This window comes from Labeo rohita, unplaced genomic scaffold, assembly GCF_022985175.1.
Source record: "Labeo rohita strain BAU-BD-2019 unplaced genomic scaffold, IGBB_LRoh.1.0 scaffold_71, whole genome shotgun sequence".
Taxonomy (NCBI): domain Eukaryota; kingdom Metazoa; phylum Chordata; class Actinopteri; order Cypriniformes; family Cyprinidae; genus Labeo; species Labeo rohita.
The window spans coordinates 35,429-53,802 of NW_026129645.1; the positions used below are offsets into that span (position 1 = coordinate 35,429).

At 39.1% G+C, this 18,374-nt stretch overlaps 1 protein-coding gene across 1 annotated transcript; it reads left to right on the forward strand.

The window, feature by feature from the left end:
* The first annotated feature begins 6,245 nt into the window (after nucleotides 1–6,245).
* Nucleotides 6,246–7,054, forward strand: LOC127161662 (uncharacterized). The gene is made up of 2 exons (XM_051104386.1): nucleotides 6,246–6,587; nucleotides 6,665–7,054. The coding sequence occupies exons 1-2, from the start codon at nucleotides 6,249–6,251 to the stop codon at nucleotides 7,052–7,054; spliced, it is 729 nt and encodes a 242-aa protein (XP_050960343.1). The 5' UTR covers nucleotides 6,246–6,248.
* The last annotated feature ends 11,320 nt before the right edge of the window (nucleotides 7,055–18,374 follow it).

The following is an 18,374-nucleotide window of genomic DNA, read 5'->3' on the forward strand; positions in this document are numbered from 1 at the left end:
AGTGGAGGGGATGTACGAGGATGGGTATGTGTTGATGCCTCCTGTTGAAGAGATGCTTGAGGGCTATCTTTCGGCAGCAGAAACATAGACACTAGAAGACTCCCACTGAGCTGCTGCAATACGTACCTATACCAATGTAATAAAAACCTGTGTTTTAGCGCCACTCAGTGGACTTTTCTCTTTGAAACTGCTGCAAAACTTGCATTAAGGTATGTAAAAACGGTGCTGCAGAAAAGTACCCAGAGATACATATTTTTATGAGACTGGGTTGGTTAACACAGTGATTGAAATGTTTAGAGAGGTAAAAGCACAGTTGTCAGCTTTTATACTGCACTGTTCCAAATCTGTGGCTCAAACCTCCTGTGGTCTGCGTCTGTCATAGACAGGCCCAGAAAGACATTTGATGCAGAGAAAGTAACTTCCTACTCAGCGCACTCAAGCTCAGTGGGTATTCTGTTCCCCACTAGAGTGTCCACTAGAGGATGCAGTGCAAGTTCCCATTCAAAGGGGAACTTCTTGAGTTACTGGTGCCATGTTTTGGGCCTTGCTGCACACGTCTCCTTCAGACAAAAAAGTTGATGATGTGTACTACAGATGGCTGACTGTCCTCGGCCATCTTCATTTTCGTTTGTTTAAATCATGACTTCAGACATGGGTCACACTGAGGCATTCCCCAAAGTGTCCACTAGAGTAAGATCAGAATGATATTCAATATTAATAATGGTGAAAATTCAGTGGGGACACTTGGGGGAACAATGGCATTTAACAAGAGATGTTTTGAATTTACAGATCTGTGCTACTTGAGCCACCAACTGTTTCAGAGAGTTCAGTCCGATTTGGTGAACTGGTTCACTAGTTCATTAAAAAAAATCGGTTCAAAAGAATGATTAGTTTGCGCACTGGACATCACTCCAGACGTTTGCCTGAGGTTATGGATTACAGGTAATAAAGCTGCAAATAATATTTAGTCTCTTGCTTGTATCGCTTCATAGGACCTCAATATATCATCAGAAGCCACTTGGTATAAATTTTGTGTTTCTTGACACAGCTTTTATTATTCTCAAAAACTGGTATATTTTGCATTTTATGAAAGACCAAGAACAACGATTTCACCTAAAAATCGTCTTTACTGTTCTTCTAAAAAAAAAAGTAACCTACATATTGGAATGCCTGAAGGTGGATATATTAATAGCAAATTTCCATTTTTGAGTGAACAATCCCTTTAGGGGTAGGCTGAGTGGTTGGGTGGGCATGTGTGTGGGCAAGGTCTCTCACCCAGACTGTTTAACCTCAGAAAAACAAACATTCCTGTACTGTCAGAGGTACCATTCAGTTGCGTGCACAAATTAACTTGTAATAGATGGTGATGAAATTAAATACCTACAATATGACATTTAATTTACTTTGCCAATAAGCTGACAGGTCGTAGGATAAGTCATGTAATTACCATAGTCTGTAAGTGATTTGTGTTATTTGCTTAATTTGTTGAATTGCTATAAATTATTTGCTTTTAAATAAATTACACACACATATATATATAAAATAATTATATATATATATATATATATATATAGTTTCTGCTTTAAGCATCTGCGAGGACCCCCACAAAGAACGAGATGTGTATCTCCTCCCACCAGCAGTGCTGTCATATATGAAATATACATAACTGGTTTAACAGTAATGAATGTGGTGAGTAATCATTGCATTCACAGATCGGTGTTACTGAATAACATTAGGCTAAAATGTGCATAGCGATTTTCCTCAATTTCACAGCAGCGTCTTGCGTTTTTTTTTAATGCAAAACACTTTCTGTATGATTTGTGTGAATGCCTTTTAGAATGTCCTGTGACGGTGCCCCCAAGCACCACGGGAGCTGCGGTGGTGTCCCGTACGCCGCTGTCTCTAAGTGATTTCTGTTGTAAATTATTTGCTGTAAGAGGGTGTCACATTAACACTATAACAATAGAGGATAATTTCTGTATATACCAATAAATCCTCTCTGCTACACCTCGTGAAGTATATATTTTTTTTTTCTACTGAAAAACACGGGGAAAATACTGTATGTTTGACATACACAGGTGGCAAAGATCATTTGCGTCATTCCCTGAGGAATATTTACATTACAAGTGAATGAGATTTCACCAGGCAGGACAATTTCCTCAACCAACATCCTTGTTGTCATCAACATCTGTGGCCACCAGGTGGCCCCCAAGAGTGCATGAAATGGCAGCTTAATTTGTGTGTGTGTGTGTGTACTTGTTTTTGCTACATTGTGCGGTCCCCACAATGTTAAAACATTATTAAAAACAGTAAATGATGTTTATCTAAAAGTGTAATGATGCAAATATGTTTTCTGTAAGGGGTAGGTTTAGCGTTAGGGTTGGGTTAGGGGATAGACAATATCGTTTTGTCAGTATAAAAACTATAGAAGTCTATGGAAAGTCCCCACAATTCACAAAAACAAACGTGTGTGTGTGTGTGTGTGTGTGTGTGTGTGTGTGTGTGTGTGTGTGTGCGTGTGCACCTGGTATTCATCACGTTATGGGGACCAAATGTCCCCACAAGGATAGTAATACCAGTAAATTTTGACCTTGTGGGGACATTTGTGAGGTCCCCATGAGGAAACAGGCTTATAAATCATGCAGAATGAGTTTTTTTTGAGAAAGTAAAAGTGTGCACAGTCTCCTGTGAGGGCTAGGTTTAGGTGTAGGGTAGGTGTAGGGCGATAGAAAATACGGTTTGTACAGTATAAAAACCATTACGCCTATGGAATGTCCCCATAAAACATGTAAACCCAACATGTGTGTGTGTGTGTGTGTGTGTGTGTGTGTGTGTGTGTGTGTGTGATATTATGTGAATGGACAATGGTAATTATACAAAAAAACAAAACAAAACAAAAAAAAACAGAATATATATAACATTATATATATATATATATATATATATATAGTCTGCTTGCATCCAGCAGCCTAACATTATATATATATAATGTTAGGCTGCTGGATGCAAGCAGACTGTGACTGTAACTATTTAAGTTGATTTAAGAAGAAAACCGAGGAGACAGAGATGCTCACAAGTCTCTGAGCTAGAGTCCAAGTCAAGTCTCAAGTCTCTGAGCTAGAGTCCAAGTCAAGTCTCAAGTCTTTGAGCTAGCGTCCAAGTCAAGTCTCAAGTCTCTGAGCTAGAGTCCAAGTCAAGTCTCAAGTCTCTGAGCTAGCGTCCAAGTCAAGTCTCAAGTCTTTGAGCTAGCGTCCAAGTCAAGTCTCAAGTCTTTGAGCTAGCGTCCAAGTCAAGTCTCAAGTCTCTGAGCTAGAGTCCAAGTCAAGTCTCAAGTCTTTGAGCTAGCGTCCAAGTCAAGTCTCAAGTCTCTGAGCTAGAGTCCAAGTCAAGTCTCAAGTCTCTTTATTATATTAAGTCTCTGGTTATAATAAGTGTTGCATCACGTACAGCGACCCATCCAACACTGCATAGCTATATATATGGAATTCAAAGCATGTAATATGTTATAATGACTCCTTTATCTATTAGCATACAGTATCAGCTTTGATTTTGGTATATAATCAGTGTAAACAGGCTATTGCAACATGACAAAAACACCAAGAATGCTTTACTTTTAAGTTAATATCTGTATTTTGCCTTGTAGCATGAACACACAGTACAGTACAGACCAAAAATTAAGAAAGACCAAATATGGTCAAACATCACATTGTAGCTAAATGCAAAACACTATTGCAACAAACCAAATGATGTGAAATATATGAAGAGTTCAGATGCAAAAGCCTCTAAGTGCCATCTGAAATTTTCTTTAGAATGATCATTATTATCAAGCTTGTATATTTAAGTTCAATAATTTCACTTAAATGGCAATGAAAATGACCTATTAATTGTCATTTAAGTGAAATTACTTAAATTACTTAGCCAGCGGCACGTAAATGATTACGTTAATCGACCACCACAAGTTTGGCAATTAACCCTTGTATGGTGTTCGGATCTGTAGGACCCGTTTTCATTTTGTATCAAGAGAAAAATGATACGATTAATTATTTTTTCAAACTCATTGGCCTTGGCTCATTTTCTGTGAAGAATATATATCTGAACACATTTTCAATGACCACACTGGTCACACACTCTCTCACACGCACTCAAGCACGCACACACACACACACACACACACACACACTCACTTGGATATGTGGTTTACGGGACTCTCCATAGGCGTAATGGTTTTACTAATGTACCAACTGTATAATCTATCCTCCTTCACTAACCCTACCCCTAAACCTACCAATCACAGAAAACTTTTGGCCTTTTTTGAATTAAAAAAAAAAAAAAAAAACACCATTTAGTAGGGCTGGGTATCGTATCAGATGTTCCGATTCGATTCGATTTCGATTTTCAAGTTCTTAATTCGATTCGATTTCGATTTTCGATTCTATTTCGATTCTTGATTTCAATTCTTGATTTGACAAGAGATTTGTAGTATCAGTGCTCTACACTTCCTTTTTTTGCTAGGAGCACTTGTGCTCCTGATTTAAAAAATTTAGTAGCACAATCAAAATTTTAGGAGCACATTCTAAACAATAATCCAAAAATCTGATAAAAAATTTGCCTTCCCATTATGAGGTGATATTTGACTCCTTAAAGTGATTTACAGGGGAATTTAACCTTTGTTTTTACCTTTTCATATGTTTAATGACTGCATCCCACCGACTGAGCCAAAGTAAGCCCAAAGTAAGCCCACATGAGCCAATCGCGTTCTCTCCTGTGGCTTACTTTGGACCAATCGCGTTTCTCTCCGGGGCTTACTTTTAACCAATCGCGTTTCTCTCCGGGGGCTTACTTTGGACCAATCGCGTTTCTCCGCTGTGGCTGACTTTTGACCAATCGCCGACCGTTGTTATTGTCATCTTTACGACAGGTAAGACTAAGATTTATCTCATTATTGAATATCATTATTTGTTCATAAATAGTGTATATTTTTGGAAAACAAAACGTGCCGATATAGCTAGCTAGCATGTATAGCACACGTTTTCTTCAGTACCGGTGAACCTGTAACTTTTCCCATGGTAAAATCTTAAAATCATCGACCGTCCGCTAATTACTAAACTGTGTAACTTACAGTAAGTGCATTAAACATGTCTGTGAGGGAAATGCAGGGAATTTAATGAAAAACTAATAATTACTTAAACCATAACAAATATTAAAATTAAAGTAAATCATTTTAAAATCAATTAAAATAAAAAACTTACTGAAAAATTAAATAATGTATTTGTTTACCTGCGTGTAAACGTCAGAGAACCAGTGTACATGCAAATTTGTTACTTAATCGTTAAAAGATTTTTTTTAAAAAGTTAAAAAATAAATAAATAAAAATTATGATTATAATTATTATAATTAAGATTAATTTGTGCATTATAATGTGTTTGAAAGACAAAAGCCTTGGTTAAAGGTGGTTAAATAGTCTACAGAGTGATCATTCAAATAAAAAAAATTCAAATAAAAATTCAAATAAAAAATCTAATAAAAATCAATGTGTTTATCAGTAGTTGATGCAATGTTGAAACTGAAATAATTTTTATAAATCAGTGGTCAAATGCTGTGTTGCCACCTGACTAGTGACTGGTCTTTGTATGAATGTCCACAAAACTGGAAGACTTTTTGAATGTATATAAGCAGTAGGCTATTTCAGAATATAAAATTAAAAGATGAAAAGAGGAAATAGGAATTACCTTTCAATTATGAATAATTTACTGCTATTGTGTGAATAATATGTAATCATATAATACATAAAAACTGTAGTCTGATTCCATGTATTTTAATGTATTTTAATGTAATTTAATTTAATTACAGGTACTTAATTTTTGGAATCTGATTATGTAATCCAGATTACATGTAATCAGTTACTATCCAGCTCTGCTTATATATCACTTATATTTGGTAATAATACTACTAACCTCCTCCGAGGCCCCTGGCAATCCTGGGCCCCTAGAATCATCACTAGAAGGAAATTTTGGACTTCATATTTGACTTCACATATTTAATATATCAGGGATTCCTGTCCTCTGTTGAAAACTCATCATCAGGCCAGTTTATGGTCATGTTTATTACCACAGTAACATGGTTTACATGTAGCTTGTTAAACTATCATTACACACTTAATGTAAAGACATCTTTCCGACTGCTGGAAGTTATAGTCTCTTTCTGCTTTTCATTTCAGAAAATGAATGCGTACCCACTTTTTGCTGGGAATGGAGTACCTTTACAGCCAGACTGGCAAAACCCTGACTCCAGTGCTCCAGAACCCAGAGGAGGAAGACAGGCTGGTCGAGGAAGTTGATGACCAGGACCTGCAAGATGAGGGGTTTGATGAAGAGATCATGGAGGACATCACAGTTCCGGTGCTGTATGAGGATGACCCCTGCCGTGATCTCAGAAACAGCCCTTCATCTTTGCCTCTGCCTCAGTCCCCAGCATCACTGGCTGAGCCGTCCACATCATCTGGTGGAGATGGACAGCATCTTGCCCCTGCCCCTTCAGTGATGTCACAGCCATCCGACCCTGGAAGCAGTCTCTCCGACGAGGCTCAGGTAAGACACTTTAAGGGCTTTGTTTGTTTCAATGTCGTATTATTCCACATATATTAACATTAATCTGCATTTACTAGGGAGCAGTCGTTGGACCCGATGGCATCGCTGGGTGGGACAAGGTCCAGAATCTGGCTGGTTACCTGGTGGGTCTTCGTGAGGCTCCTTACCTTACTGACCTGCAGGTGACAGAGGCCATCCGGTTGTGGACAGCGCTCTCTGATTTCGACAAGCAGCGGATCAACTATCAGCCTCGACATCAGCCTCAGCTGACTCATGGGCGTTTTAAGGCACCGAAGCGCTCCGGAGTCACACCAGGTGTGGAGAGTGTCAAACGGTGTCTGATTGGACATCCTGGGGGTCCAGCACAGTGGCCCAACACCAGCCGCTTGGTTGAGGCCATTTGTATTGAGCTTTGTGCTTTACACAAGTCGCCGACCAAGAAGGCTGGATGGCACATCTTTAGATGACTGGTTGGCAGAGCAGCGCCAGCAAAATACTCAGCCTCCTCAGTAAATAATATCTTTCCTGTACATATTTTGTATATATTACATGGGCCCGCTCTTTTATATTGTTCTGTATCCCCTTCAAAAAAATAATATTTTTCCTTGTACATATTTTGTATATATTACACGGGCCCGTTCTTTTATATTGTTCTGTATCCCCTTCAAAAAAATAATATCTTTCCTGTACATATTTTGTATATATTACACAGGCCTGCTCTTTTATATTGTCCTATATCCCCCTCAATACTGTATCCTCCTTAATAAATAATATCTTTCCTGTATATATTTTGTGTATTCATTTTATTTAAACATTTTACATTTGAACATTTAAAGTGTCTTGATTAGAAAAATTAAATCTGATAAATCATATCAATCCAATTATATCCCCCCCCCACACACACAAAAAAAAAACAACACATTTTTGAAGAAGCATTGTTATTAATTTTATTTAATCATAACCATAAACGTTTAATATGTTTTTTTTTAAAATACTATACAAAAAATAATAAATATCAATCAACTACTGAAACATTTTTATTCATTTTATTTAACCATAAACATATCTTATACTTTTTTAAAAATAACGTACACAAAATAATACATATTAATCAATATAATGACATATCCAGGGCGCGGTTTGTGGAAAGCAGGTGGGGATGGTGGGCGTGCTTTTAATACTACGGAAATTGCGTCAACGTGACGATTTACTGTTTCGAATCGCTCCGATCGGATCGCGAATCATTTGATTCAGAACGGGACTTCAAAGACGACTCAGTCGCGCAGACCATGGGTTCGAATCCAGCCCGTCGAGGGTGACTTGTTTCACATGTGACTAAAAGTCCTCCATAACGCACAGGTGTATAGCCCGAATATTGTTGCAGGGGAAATTTGTCGCATACTGCCGTTTTTTGGGGTTTTTTCGCTTGCGTGCGGGGGCGCAAAGATTGGGCTCCTTCCTCAGAGGTGGCAGGAGTGCAATCATATTCCTAAATTCATTGTTGAGATTAATGTTTTAAATCAATTTTTTTTTAATACATAAATGTTAAATGATTTAAATAACTGCCAGCAGGTGGCGGCAAGAGACTGATTTAATTACTGAATCATATCATTCATTTGATTCGTTCGAACTGCTGCTTCGGAATAAAGAGTGACTGTCTTTATGAATGGGAAATTGAATCATTTCACTAGATTCGTTTTAAAAACGAGTTCATTCATAAACGAAACACCGCTGTGTTTGAATGGAGATGCGCAGCGGCCCAGTTGTGACTTGTTTCAGACTACTTTTGACGACGAAATAGAGCAAAATCAGGCAATAGTATTATAGTCAGACAATGTAAGTCACTTAATAATAACATCTTGTTTATTTAACTGCTGTATTAAATCAGTATCTCATTTACCGACTCCCTTAAAATTAGTAAAAGCTTAGTTCGCGATATCACAAAGCTCTATTATAATCAACGACGCTGTCTATACTGTCACTAATCAGTCTCTTCTTTACACTTATTATTTACAAAATGTGTGGCTGCGCCCGCGCGCAACAGATACACGTCACGTGTTACATGGGCAGGTGATAGGTAACGGAGGGAGGGGAATAACAGCGAGCTCATCAGTTGTTTCCTAAAAATAAACATTGTTCAAGAGTCCTGCAGCTCGATTCCGAGTCGAGTCTGAAGTCTTTCGAGGACGAGTCTCAAGTCGAGTCTGAAGTCACTGTGTGTGCGACTTAAGTCGCACTCGAGTCCCCATCACTGCAGGAGAAAAAAAAAAAAAGAAAATGTAAACTAAACTAGGCTAAGCTGTGAGTGTCACGTTTATGTTCCTGCTTAGTTCCTGTGTTTCCTTATATGGTTATGTTCCCTATTCTTGTTCAGTTTAATTCCCTGTACCTGTGTCTAGTTAATTATCCTTATTAGTCCCTCGTTTGGTTTCGTATTTGTAGCACTGCCTGCCTTAGTTTCTATGTCCTTTCTACGTTGTTTTAAGAGGTTGTGGTCTCCTGGTTTTTGATGTGTGTAGCTGTCACAGAAAACTTTGTATTTTCTTTTAAGTATTTCAGTCATTTATTTTGTAAAGGGTATTTAGTACACAAATGGTGTACAATATATTGTCAGTGTTTATTTTAAAATTGTATTTGAGTATTATAAAAGTGCGTTAATAGTGACACCTACAGGTGAAATGTGCAACGTTAGTTGAATTTGTCACATGAACTAGCTGGACATGTTGGTATCAGATTCACAAGAAGTGCACACACGCTGAGAGCTGCCGATTGAAAGATACATTATACATACATTAATGTCTCCTGGATTTCGAAGGCGCACACGGTACGTTGTTTATTCTTTAGATTTCATCTGTTAATTTATAATAATGCATTGTGTGTATTGATGTTGGTTCAGTAAGAAACAGGAACACACTTACACGTTATGTATCTGAATGTTATTTATTTGTTTCAGTTTTTCACGGTGTCATGACGAAAAGATGTAAAGATATTAATGATATCCAAAGGGTGTCACGATGTTCAAGTGGTGTTGAAGTACGATCAAGATGGCGATTACACTGATGCTTGCTCTTTGCAAGAAGATAATAAACGTTAAAACATCAGTTGAAGCGTGATTCTTTTAATCAGAAGAAAACCTTCAGGAGCCGTTACATTTGTGCTTGTATGTATCTCAGTTTCTTAACCTAAAATAGAAACGCAGCATTGCGGTATAAACAGGGGCAGATTGGGACAAAATTTCAGGCCTGGAAATCTCAAACTCATCCAGGCCATCCTATATACCCCGCAACAAATTTTAAAACCACTGACAACATTTTTTCTATGGCCATCATCATCATCACATAAAGAGTTTAAATCCTTAAATCCACAAAATAATTAAAGGTTAGCTCTTGAACTTCCATTTACCTTTTTACTCTCTTCAATTTCCCTGACATCTCTCTGTCTCTCATGTGTATGTTTACTTTTTTTCACAAATTTTCTTGTACCTGTAACTTTTTCATCAACACAGCTCCACCTTGTTATAATTTAATTTAATTTGTTTGCACATAGTATACATTTGTTTTAAAAATAAATAAATAAAAATTATTAAATTAGAACCATGTGTTATTGTTATTATTATTTTGCCTAAATGTTAAAATTAGTACAATAATAGCTACATCTTGAATATATCTTTATAGAAAAATCTTATGGAACATGTTTCTGCATTATCATGGGTCATGTTTTGTTTTAAGGAAAAATAACCAGGGTTTTATTAGGCCTAGGGTAAAAGTATAGTAACCATGTTTATTTCTCTCTGCCCTACCTGGCACTTCCACTCCATTCTCGAGTCTAGCATCCTTTTGGCGGACGTGCGAATGTACGCGAGGCGAATCGCGCTGTCGGTCAGAACTAACCGATTCATGGAAAAGTGGTTTGTAAATAAACAATGTAAGTAAACAACGGTGTTATAGTCTGGGGTTTTTCATTTACCTTTCAAATTTTCTTCAATAACGGTACCAGAAACAGAAAAAACAGTGCACAACACAAAAACAGTGCAACAGGAAAAACAGTATTCAATGATATGCACCTATACCATTTATTTAAACAGATCTGAGTGACTGACAAATAGTATTGGCTAGAAGCCTGGGTCAGAGCAACTCCAAAATGGCGCGTCTTGCCTAGTAAGTCAAAGGTCTGATCACACAGAAGAGCTACTGTAGCTCAAACTGCTGAAATGCCTAATGCTGGCCATGATAGAAAGCTGTCAGAACACACAGTGAATCACAATTTGCTGCATATGGAGCTGTGCAGCCGCAAACTGATCAGTCGACCACCTACAGTAGGCACAGGAGCGTCAAAACTGAATTATGTGCTCACAACAAAAGATGAATCAATACATGGAGCATTAGCATCTGGATCCTAACACTAAACCAGAGCATCAGGATCCAGATAGCAGCTTTCAAATACACACAACACACCACATGAGAGTAGAAGATGTGGAGGTTGAATAGTTTTGTAAATTTAAAAAGTTGTGATATGAGAAATATGCCAAAGTGCTAGAAAAACAATAACATGATCAAATATCGACCATGCTTAAGGTATAGAACATGTTAAACTTAATGAAGTGATGATGGTAAGGGTGAAAATAGGTGTTGTGGTCAGAACAAATTTGACTTTGACTTCCTCTACTTGATGTGACGGGTTTTTTTTTTTTTTTGTTTTCCTGTCTTTGCTTCAGAGCTGCAGTAGATTCATCTTCAATGTTCTTTGGAGGGAAGCAGATTTTATTCTGATGTGTCTTACTTCAAGATCAACAAGATGAAGATCATTCCGCTTCAGCTCTGTGAGTTTATTAAATGATATTAGTATATTTACATGCTTTGTAACTTTATTAAAATTATAAATAGTTTTATTTTATGCGTCATAGGGGATTTACATGGATAATGGTATTTGTTTATTTATTTTTGTATCTTATAGATTTAATAATCTGTTATCAAGTTGTGGCTGATCTAGTAACTTACCTGGGATCAAATGTGATCATAAACTGTGATCTTGATGAAAATTAGGTTTATTGGATTTTCCTGAAAACACCAGATCCTCCGACAGTGATTCTACGAACATTCCCAACACCAATGCCACCTTATTACTATAATAAAATGCTCAGAAACGTCTAGGTTACGTACGTAACCCTCGTTCCCTGAAGGAGGGAACGGAGACGTTACATATGGGAACTCGCTTGAGTGACCATTCACCTCTGAGCTTTATAGAAAAGGCCAATGAAAATTGGCGAGTGGAATTTGCATGCAACGCCACTCCCCCATACATACAGGTATATAAGATGGCGGCGTACATCCACTCATTCAGGTTTTTGCTGAGGAGCTGAGCTGCAGCTGCATTCTGGGAAAAATAGCGCATGGATCCCGTGGGAATGGCGCCTCATTGAGGGAGTAATAGAGCTGGCAATGGGAGGATTCTGGGGAGGCAAACAGATCTATCTGGGCCTCGCCGAATCGATTCCAAATCAGCTGGACTGTCTGGGGGTGGAGTCGCCATTCTCCAGGATGGGTGGGCTGCCGCTAGAGCTGATCGGCTGCACGGTTGAGCTCTCCTGGTATGTGAACGGCGCGCAGCGATTTCAGCCGCGTCTGACTCCACAGGAGCAGATGGCGGGCGAGTTGCGACATACGACGGGAGCGTAGACCACCCTGACGGTTGATGTACGCTACGGTCGCAGTGTTGTCTGTACGGACAAGCACATGCTTGTGGCGGAGCATCGGAAGAAAGCGACGCAGCGCAAGAAGCACAGCTAGCAACTCCAGGCAGTTGATGTGCCAGAGCAGTCGAGGTCCTGTCCAGGAGCCCGAGGCTGCTTGCCCGTTGCATACAGCACCCCAACCCGTGGTGGAGGCATCCGTGTGGACCACAACATGCCTGGACACCTGTCCTAAGGGAACTCTGGCCCGTAGGAAGGCAGGGTCTGACCACAGGCTGAATAGGCGGCGACACTGCGGGGAAACGCCAATCCGGAGTGTGCCACGGTGCCATGCCCATCTCGGGACTCGATCGTGTAGCCAGCGCTGAAGCGGTCTCATATGAAGCAAGCTGAGCGGTGTTACTGCGGCTGTGGCTGCCATATGCCCCAGGAGCCTCTGACAAGTTTTGAGAGGGACCGCTGTCTTGTGTCTGAATAGTTTCAGACAGTTCAGCACTGACTGCGTGCGCTCGTTGGTGAGGCAGGCTGTCATGTTGACCGAGTCCAGCTCCATGCCGAGAAAAGAGATCATCTGCACTGGAGAGAGTTTGCTCTTCTCTCGGTTGACCCGAAGGCCCAGATGGCTGAGGTGTCGGAGCACCAGGTCCCTGTGTTCGCACAACAGTTCTCGCGAGTGAGCTATGATGAGCCAGTCGTTGAGATAGTTGAGGATGCTGAAGCCCTTCCGCCATAGGGGGGTCAGGGCGCCCTCCGCTACCTTCGTGAAGATGCGGGGAGACAGGGACAGGCCAGATGGGAGTACCTTGTACTGATACGCTCGACCCTCGAAGGCAAACCGTAGGAAGGGTCTGTGTCGAGGCAATATCGAGACGTGAAAGTAGGCGTCCTTCAGGTCAGTGGCTGCAAACCAATCCTGGTGTCGAACGCAAGAAAGAATGCGTTTCGAGGTGAGCATTTTGAACTGCAGTCTGAGAAGGGACCGATTCAAAACTCGAAGATCCAGGATCGGTCGTAACCCACCGCTCTTCTTGGGCACGATGAAGTAGGGACTGTAGAATCCTGACTTCATCTCGGCTGGAGGGACAGGCTCGATTGCATCCTTCGCCAGCAAAACTGCAATCTCCGCACGCAAGACAGAGGCATCTGTGTCCGAGAGGACAGAAGTGAAGAGGACGCCCCTGAACTTGGGCGGACGCCTGGCAAACTGAATCGCATAGCCGAGACGTACCGTCAGGATCAACCACCGGGAAGGGCTGGGGAGCTCTAGCCAGGCTCCCAGCCTGACCGCAAGTGGGATCAACGGAGCGTTGACCGACGTGACCGCGGTGGGGCAGCCTGCGGGAAGGGGAAGGGGACTGATCCCAGAAGGATGAACGTCCTGGAGAAAAGTCTGGCCGCACTGGGCAGCGCTTACCTTCTTCCCAGGTTCCCACGCTGGCGAATGTGGGCTCCGGGTCCGAATCCGAGGAGGCATAGCATCGCTCAGGAACAGATCCCGGGGCACTTGGCCCAGAGATGTGGAAAATTGCTCTTTCTGTGAGTGGGTGGGAACCGGGTCGACGGCGGCAGAACACACAGAAGGTCCCGGCCCTCCTCCGGGAGTGGGGGCACAGATGTTATAGTCCCCTGAAGAGCAGCTTCCATCATCTCCGGGCTGCCCGTGTCAGGGACGCTTCGCAGACCTGCAGGTTTTTGTAGCTGAACCCTGAGCAGCGGGCGGCGCCGCTCCCCTGCGTCGGCCTCGACGTCTCGATGCGAGGGCCGCATCATGGGCCTCAGCCGGAGACGGAGCCGGTTTGGGAGTCGCAGGGGGGGCGCCCTCGGCGACGAGCAGGCTGGGGCTGGGCATCCGGGGACTTCCTAGTAGTCTCTCGATGGGGCAAGATGTGTTTTATTGCCTCAGTCTGCTTCTGGACTGTCGAGAACTGCTGGGCGAAATCCTCGACAGTGTCGGCGAAGAGGCCGGCCTGGGAGACGGGAGCGCCGAGAAAGCGTGCTTTGTCGACATCTGCCATCTGCGCCAGATTCAGCCAGAGATGGCGCTCCTGGACCACAAGTGTGGACATCACCTGACCAAGGGACCGCGCTGTGACTTTGGTCGCCCGGAGGGCGAAGTCAGTCGCTGCACGCAGCTCCTGCATAACCTCCTCATGCACCTCCGGGAAGTTGCATGGCGTTGCATGCAAATTCCACTCGCCAATTTTCATTGGCCTTTTCTATAAAGCTCAGAGGTGAATGGTCACTCAAGCGAGTTCCCATATGTAACGTCGTAGTGAAACGACTGAAGGGGAACAAATATTCAGTACAGTTTAAACATACTTTAGTAATGTGACTGCTGATGAATTAGGAGTTTATTACTGTATGAACACACGCACACCTCCAAAACTCAGCAACAGCACCAGAATATACATCACTGGTGAGTTCATTTGTTCTTGTTTAAAATATATTGCTGATCACTGCTTACATACATAGTCATTAACTACTTAATTAAAAAAAAAAAAGAAAAATATATTATATATTATATATTCATAAATTACATATATTATCAGTATCTTCAGTGCTACAAATCTGTAGCTACTGCACTAACAGTAACAGTTTTTTTTTTTACAGTAACAGACTGTGAACACTTTTATTACAGAACCAACTCAACTAACTGTGTTAACTGAGTGTTACAATCACACAGTGACTGAGTACACCGAGCAGAATCCGGCACAGTGGCAAATTATTATCATCATATCTGGTCTGATGAATGGGCTTCTAGTCATTGTGGTGATCGGTGAGTTATTTTCAGCCATCTCTAAAAATTGTTATATCATGATTTTCTCCATAGGCAGCTCATGTTATTTAAATATGTAAATATTCTTTATTTTGGCTTTTGACTACATTATTATTGTAGAACGTTTTGTAAATACTGAATCTGAAAAATTTCTGTTCCATTTCTAGGACTATTACATGTTTTTGTTGGAAACAGAAGATCAGCAGAACAATCACAACTCAATGCTGATTTACAGCAGATGCAAGTTACAGAACAACATCAGGACCAATTACACTAAAAAATGTGAATCCATCCTTACTACTAAAATTATTTTTTGTCTTGATAATTAATAAGGATTCTTGCTGATATGTTGAACTGTGTTTTATAACACTTCATTTTGGTTCATTTTTGTTCAGTTGCAGCTGAATATGCTACTATTGTTCTTTCAGTATGCCACCATGGACAAATATTTTCTCCAACCACGTTAACAGCACCTTAATAGTAAGTGGGTACAAATTTTGTATTTGTAATTTTATACATGAAAATATGTGCCCCCTTTGTATTTCAGTGTCAGTAACATGAAAACATTTGAAAACTCCTGCTTCAGATGAAATATGTGTTTAGGAAGTTTTATCTTTACTAGCTGATCTCTTTGTGATTTGGTAGACTTTTGATTTGGAATTGCAGGAGTTAATTTAAAATTCATTTGTATTTGCTGAAGATTTTTGTGAGCGGTTGCCAACTTGGATATTTCTTTTTCTACCACTTTGACCTTGAATGGAGAGTGTGTGCATTATTATTTTTTTGAAGCCTGATTGGTCAAGTTTCCATGCTGTTGGGCCAAAAAAGGGCTACATTTTATAGGATATAGAGGACTGTTTATTTTATCAAAATTGTTTAATCAATCATTTTTTAAAACAATAAAATCTGATAGTGTCATGACTTGTCAACCTAGTTTTCTCTAACTTGTTGTTGTTTTTTTTTTGTTTGTTTGTTTATTTGTTTTATTTACTTATTTATTTCTTTTTATTTTATTTTATTTTATTTATTTATTTATTTATTTATTTTTGAATAGCTGGGTACTACAGTCCCGTAAAATGATTTTACACTTGCTCACATGAATAGCATTTTACTTTAATACTAAAATAACTTAAACATCATAATAAATAATGTCACCATTGATTAATTAGAACTTTATGACTGTATGAACACTCTGTGAAGCACAATTTCTAGAATCATCACAAATCTAATTAAACCAAAAACAAACAAACAAACAAACAAACAAAAAAAGTCAAAAGTGTTTTTTAAAAGGTTTGGCATATTTGGTACTATATTGATGTCATATCTTGTAAATTATTATGTATTAATGAATAAACAAGCTACTTGGTGTCAACTTAACTGAACTGAAGTGCTAAACCAAAACCAGAAACATGTTGGCACTTGACAGCCAATGACTCTCACCTTTGTCTAGAGTGGAGGTTTAAGTGTGAAATGAGTTCAGTGTTTTTCCAATACCTTTATGTGAAGTTCTCACAGTTGTCTAAACCTCAAAAAAAAAAAAAAAAAAAAAAAAAAAAACATGAATATACAGTATTTTGGCTTATTTCAAGTGACTGTTAGGCACATCTGAAAGTGAGTTTTGATTAAGTCACTTGTAGATCTGTGTCGCTCAAGCCCCGAACTGTTTCAGACTGTTCATCCAGTTCACTAAAAAGAATCAGAGAAACCAGACAATTTGCATTAACCTACACTGTGGAACACTGTAAAATAAAGATATATATATATTATATAGTATTTTCCACTAGTATTTTCATCAGCTAAAAAATGGTTTAAAGTCAGTTAAAGTCAGTCTGGCTTTAAAGTCAGGAAATATCAGTTTACATTTCTAAACATTCATTTTGCCATTAATTGTAATAATCCAGTGAGATTTTTGTATGGAGCACAGGCTGTTGTCAGACTCCTTGTGCAAACAGAGATCTGATCTCTCCATCATTCAATCCAGTCTGTCTTAAGAAACAGAAAAAAACGGAGACAGACTAAATCCAAAAGAACTGTGGCAACATCTCCAAGATGCTTTAAGAGACCTATACCTACAAAGCTACAGTACTGTTAAAATTTTTAGGCAGTTAGGCACATAAAATGAGGATGCTGTCAAAAACAATGTCATAAATAGATTTTCTTTATCATTGAACTTCTATTAACCAAAATAAATAAGCATTTGATGTGAGCATCCTTTGCGTTTAAAGCAGCTTTTGCCCTATGTGCACTTGTGCATAGTTTTTCAGGAAGCTTTGCAGGTAGTTACTTGAAACATCTTGGAGATGTTGAAACAGTTCTTCTGGATTTAGTCTGTCTCAGTTTTTCTGTTTCTTCATGTCATTCCAGAGTCAGACTGGATGATGGTGAGATCAGATGTCTCTGTGGAGCACTGGCTGTTGTCAGACTCCTTGTGCAAACAAAAATATCACTAGATTATTACAATTAATGGCAAACAGAATGTTTGGAAATGTAAACTGATGTTTCCTACTGACACACTACAGCAAAAGATAGAAATAACTTACTTTAAACCATTTTTTAGCTGGTGAAAATACCAGTGGCCTAAAACTTTTGCACAGTACTGTATATATATATATATATATATATATATGAAATTCAAATTTTTTTCTATTTGTTTATTTATCATATTTGTTCATCATTTGTTTATTTATTTTCACATTTTCGTGGTCCATATGGTATTTTCAGGATTAATTTATAAATTTATATTTATATTTATATTTATATTTAGGTCTATATGTTTTGATTTGTTGTTTTTTTCTCCAGTAGAGGGTCCCACACTCCTTACTTTAGTAGAGTGGTAGAAAGATTTGTAATTTGGAAAGGAAAAAAAAGATTGTTATTGACAGAAAATGACAAAATTCACTTGTATTTATTTATTTATTTATTTATTTATCTATCTATTTATTTGTTTGTTTGTATTTTTTTCAGCATACACATTTCTAATGACTTAATTCAAAACAAGTCTAGTATCTTACTGACAGTTTTTCTCAGTTGAATTTATCTTGTTTTAGGGATGTTTAAACACCATTTCTTTAAAACATGGCACAAAAACCCTATTTGACATAATAAATAAATAAATAAATAAATAAATACAAGTAACTTTCTCTAAGGATTTTGTACATAGAGGTGAACATAAGTGTACCTCATGCATCCTGAAAAGTGAAGCAAGACATTTTGATCTGTGGTTGGTGGTCATAAAGCCCACCTTACATCATCAAAACATCAAATTACACTTCAGATAATTTTCATAATTTACAAAGATGCTTTCTGTTATTTTAGAACATTT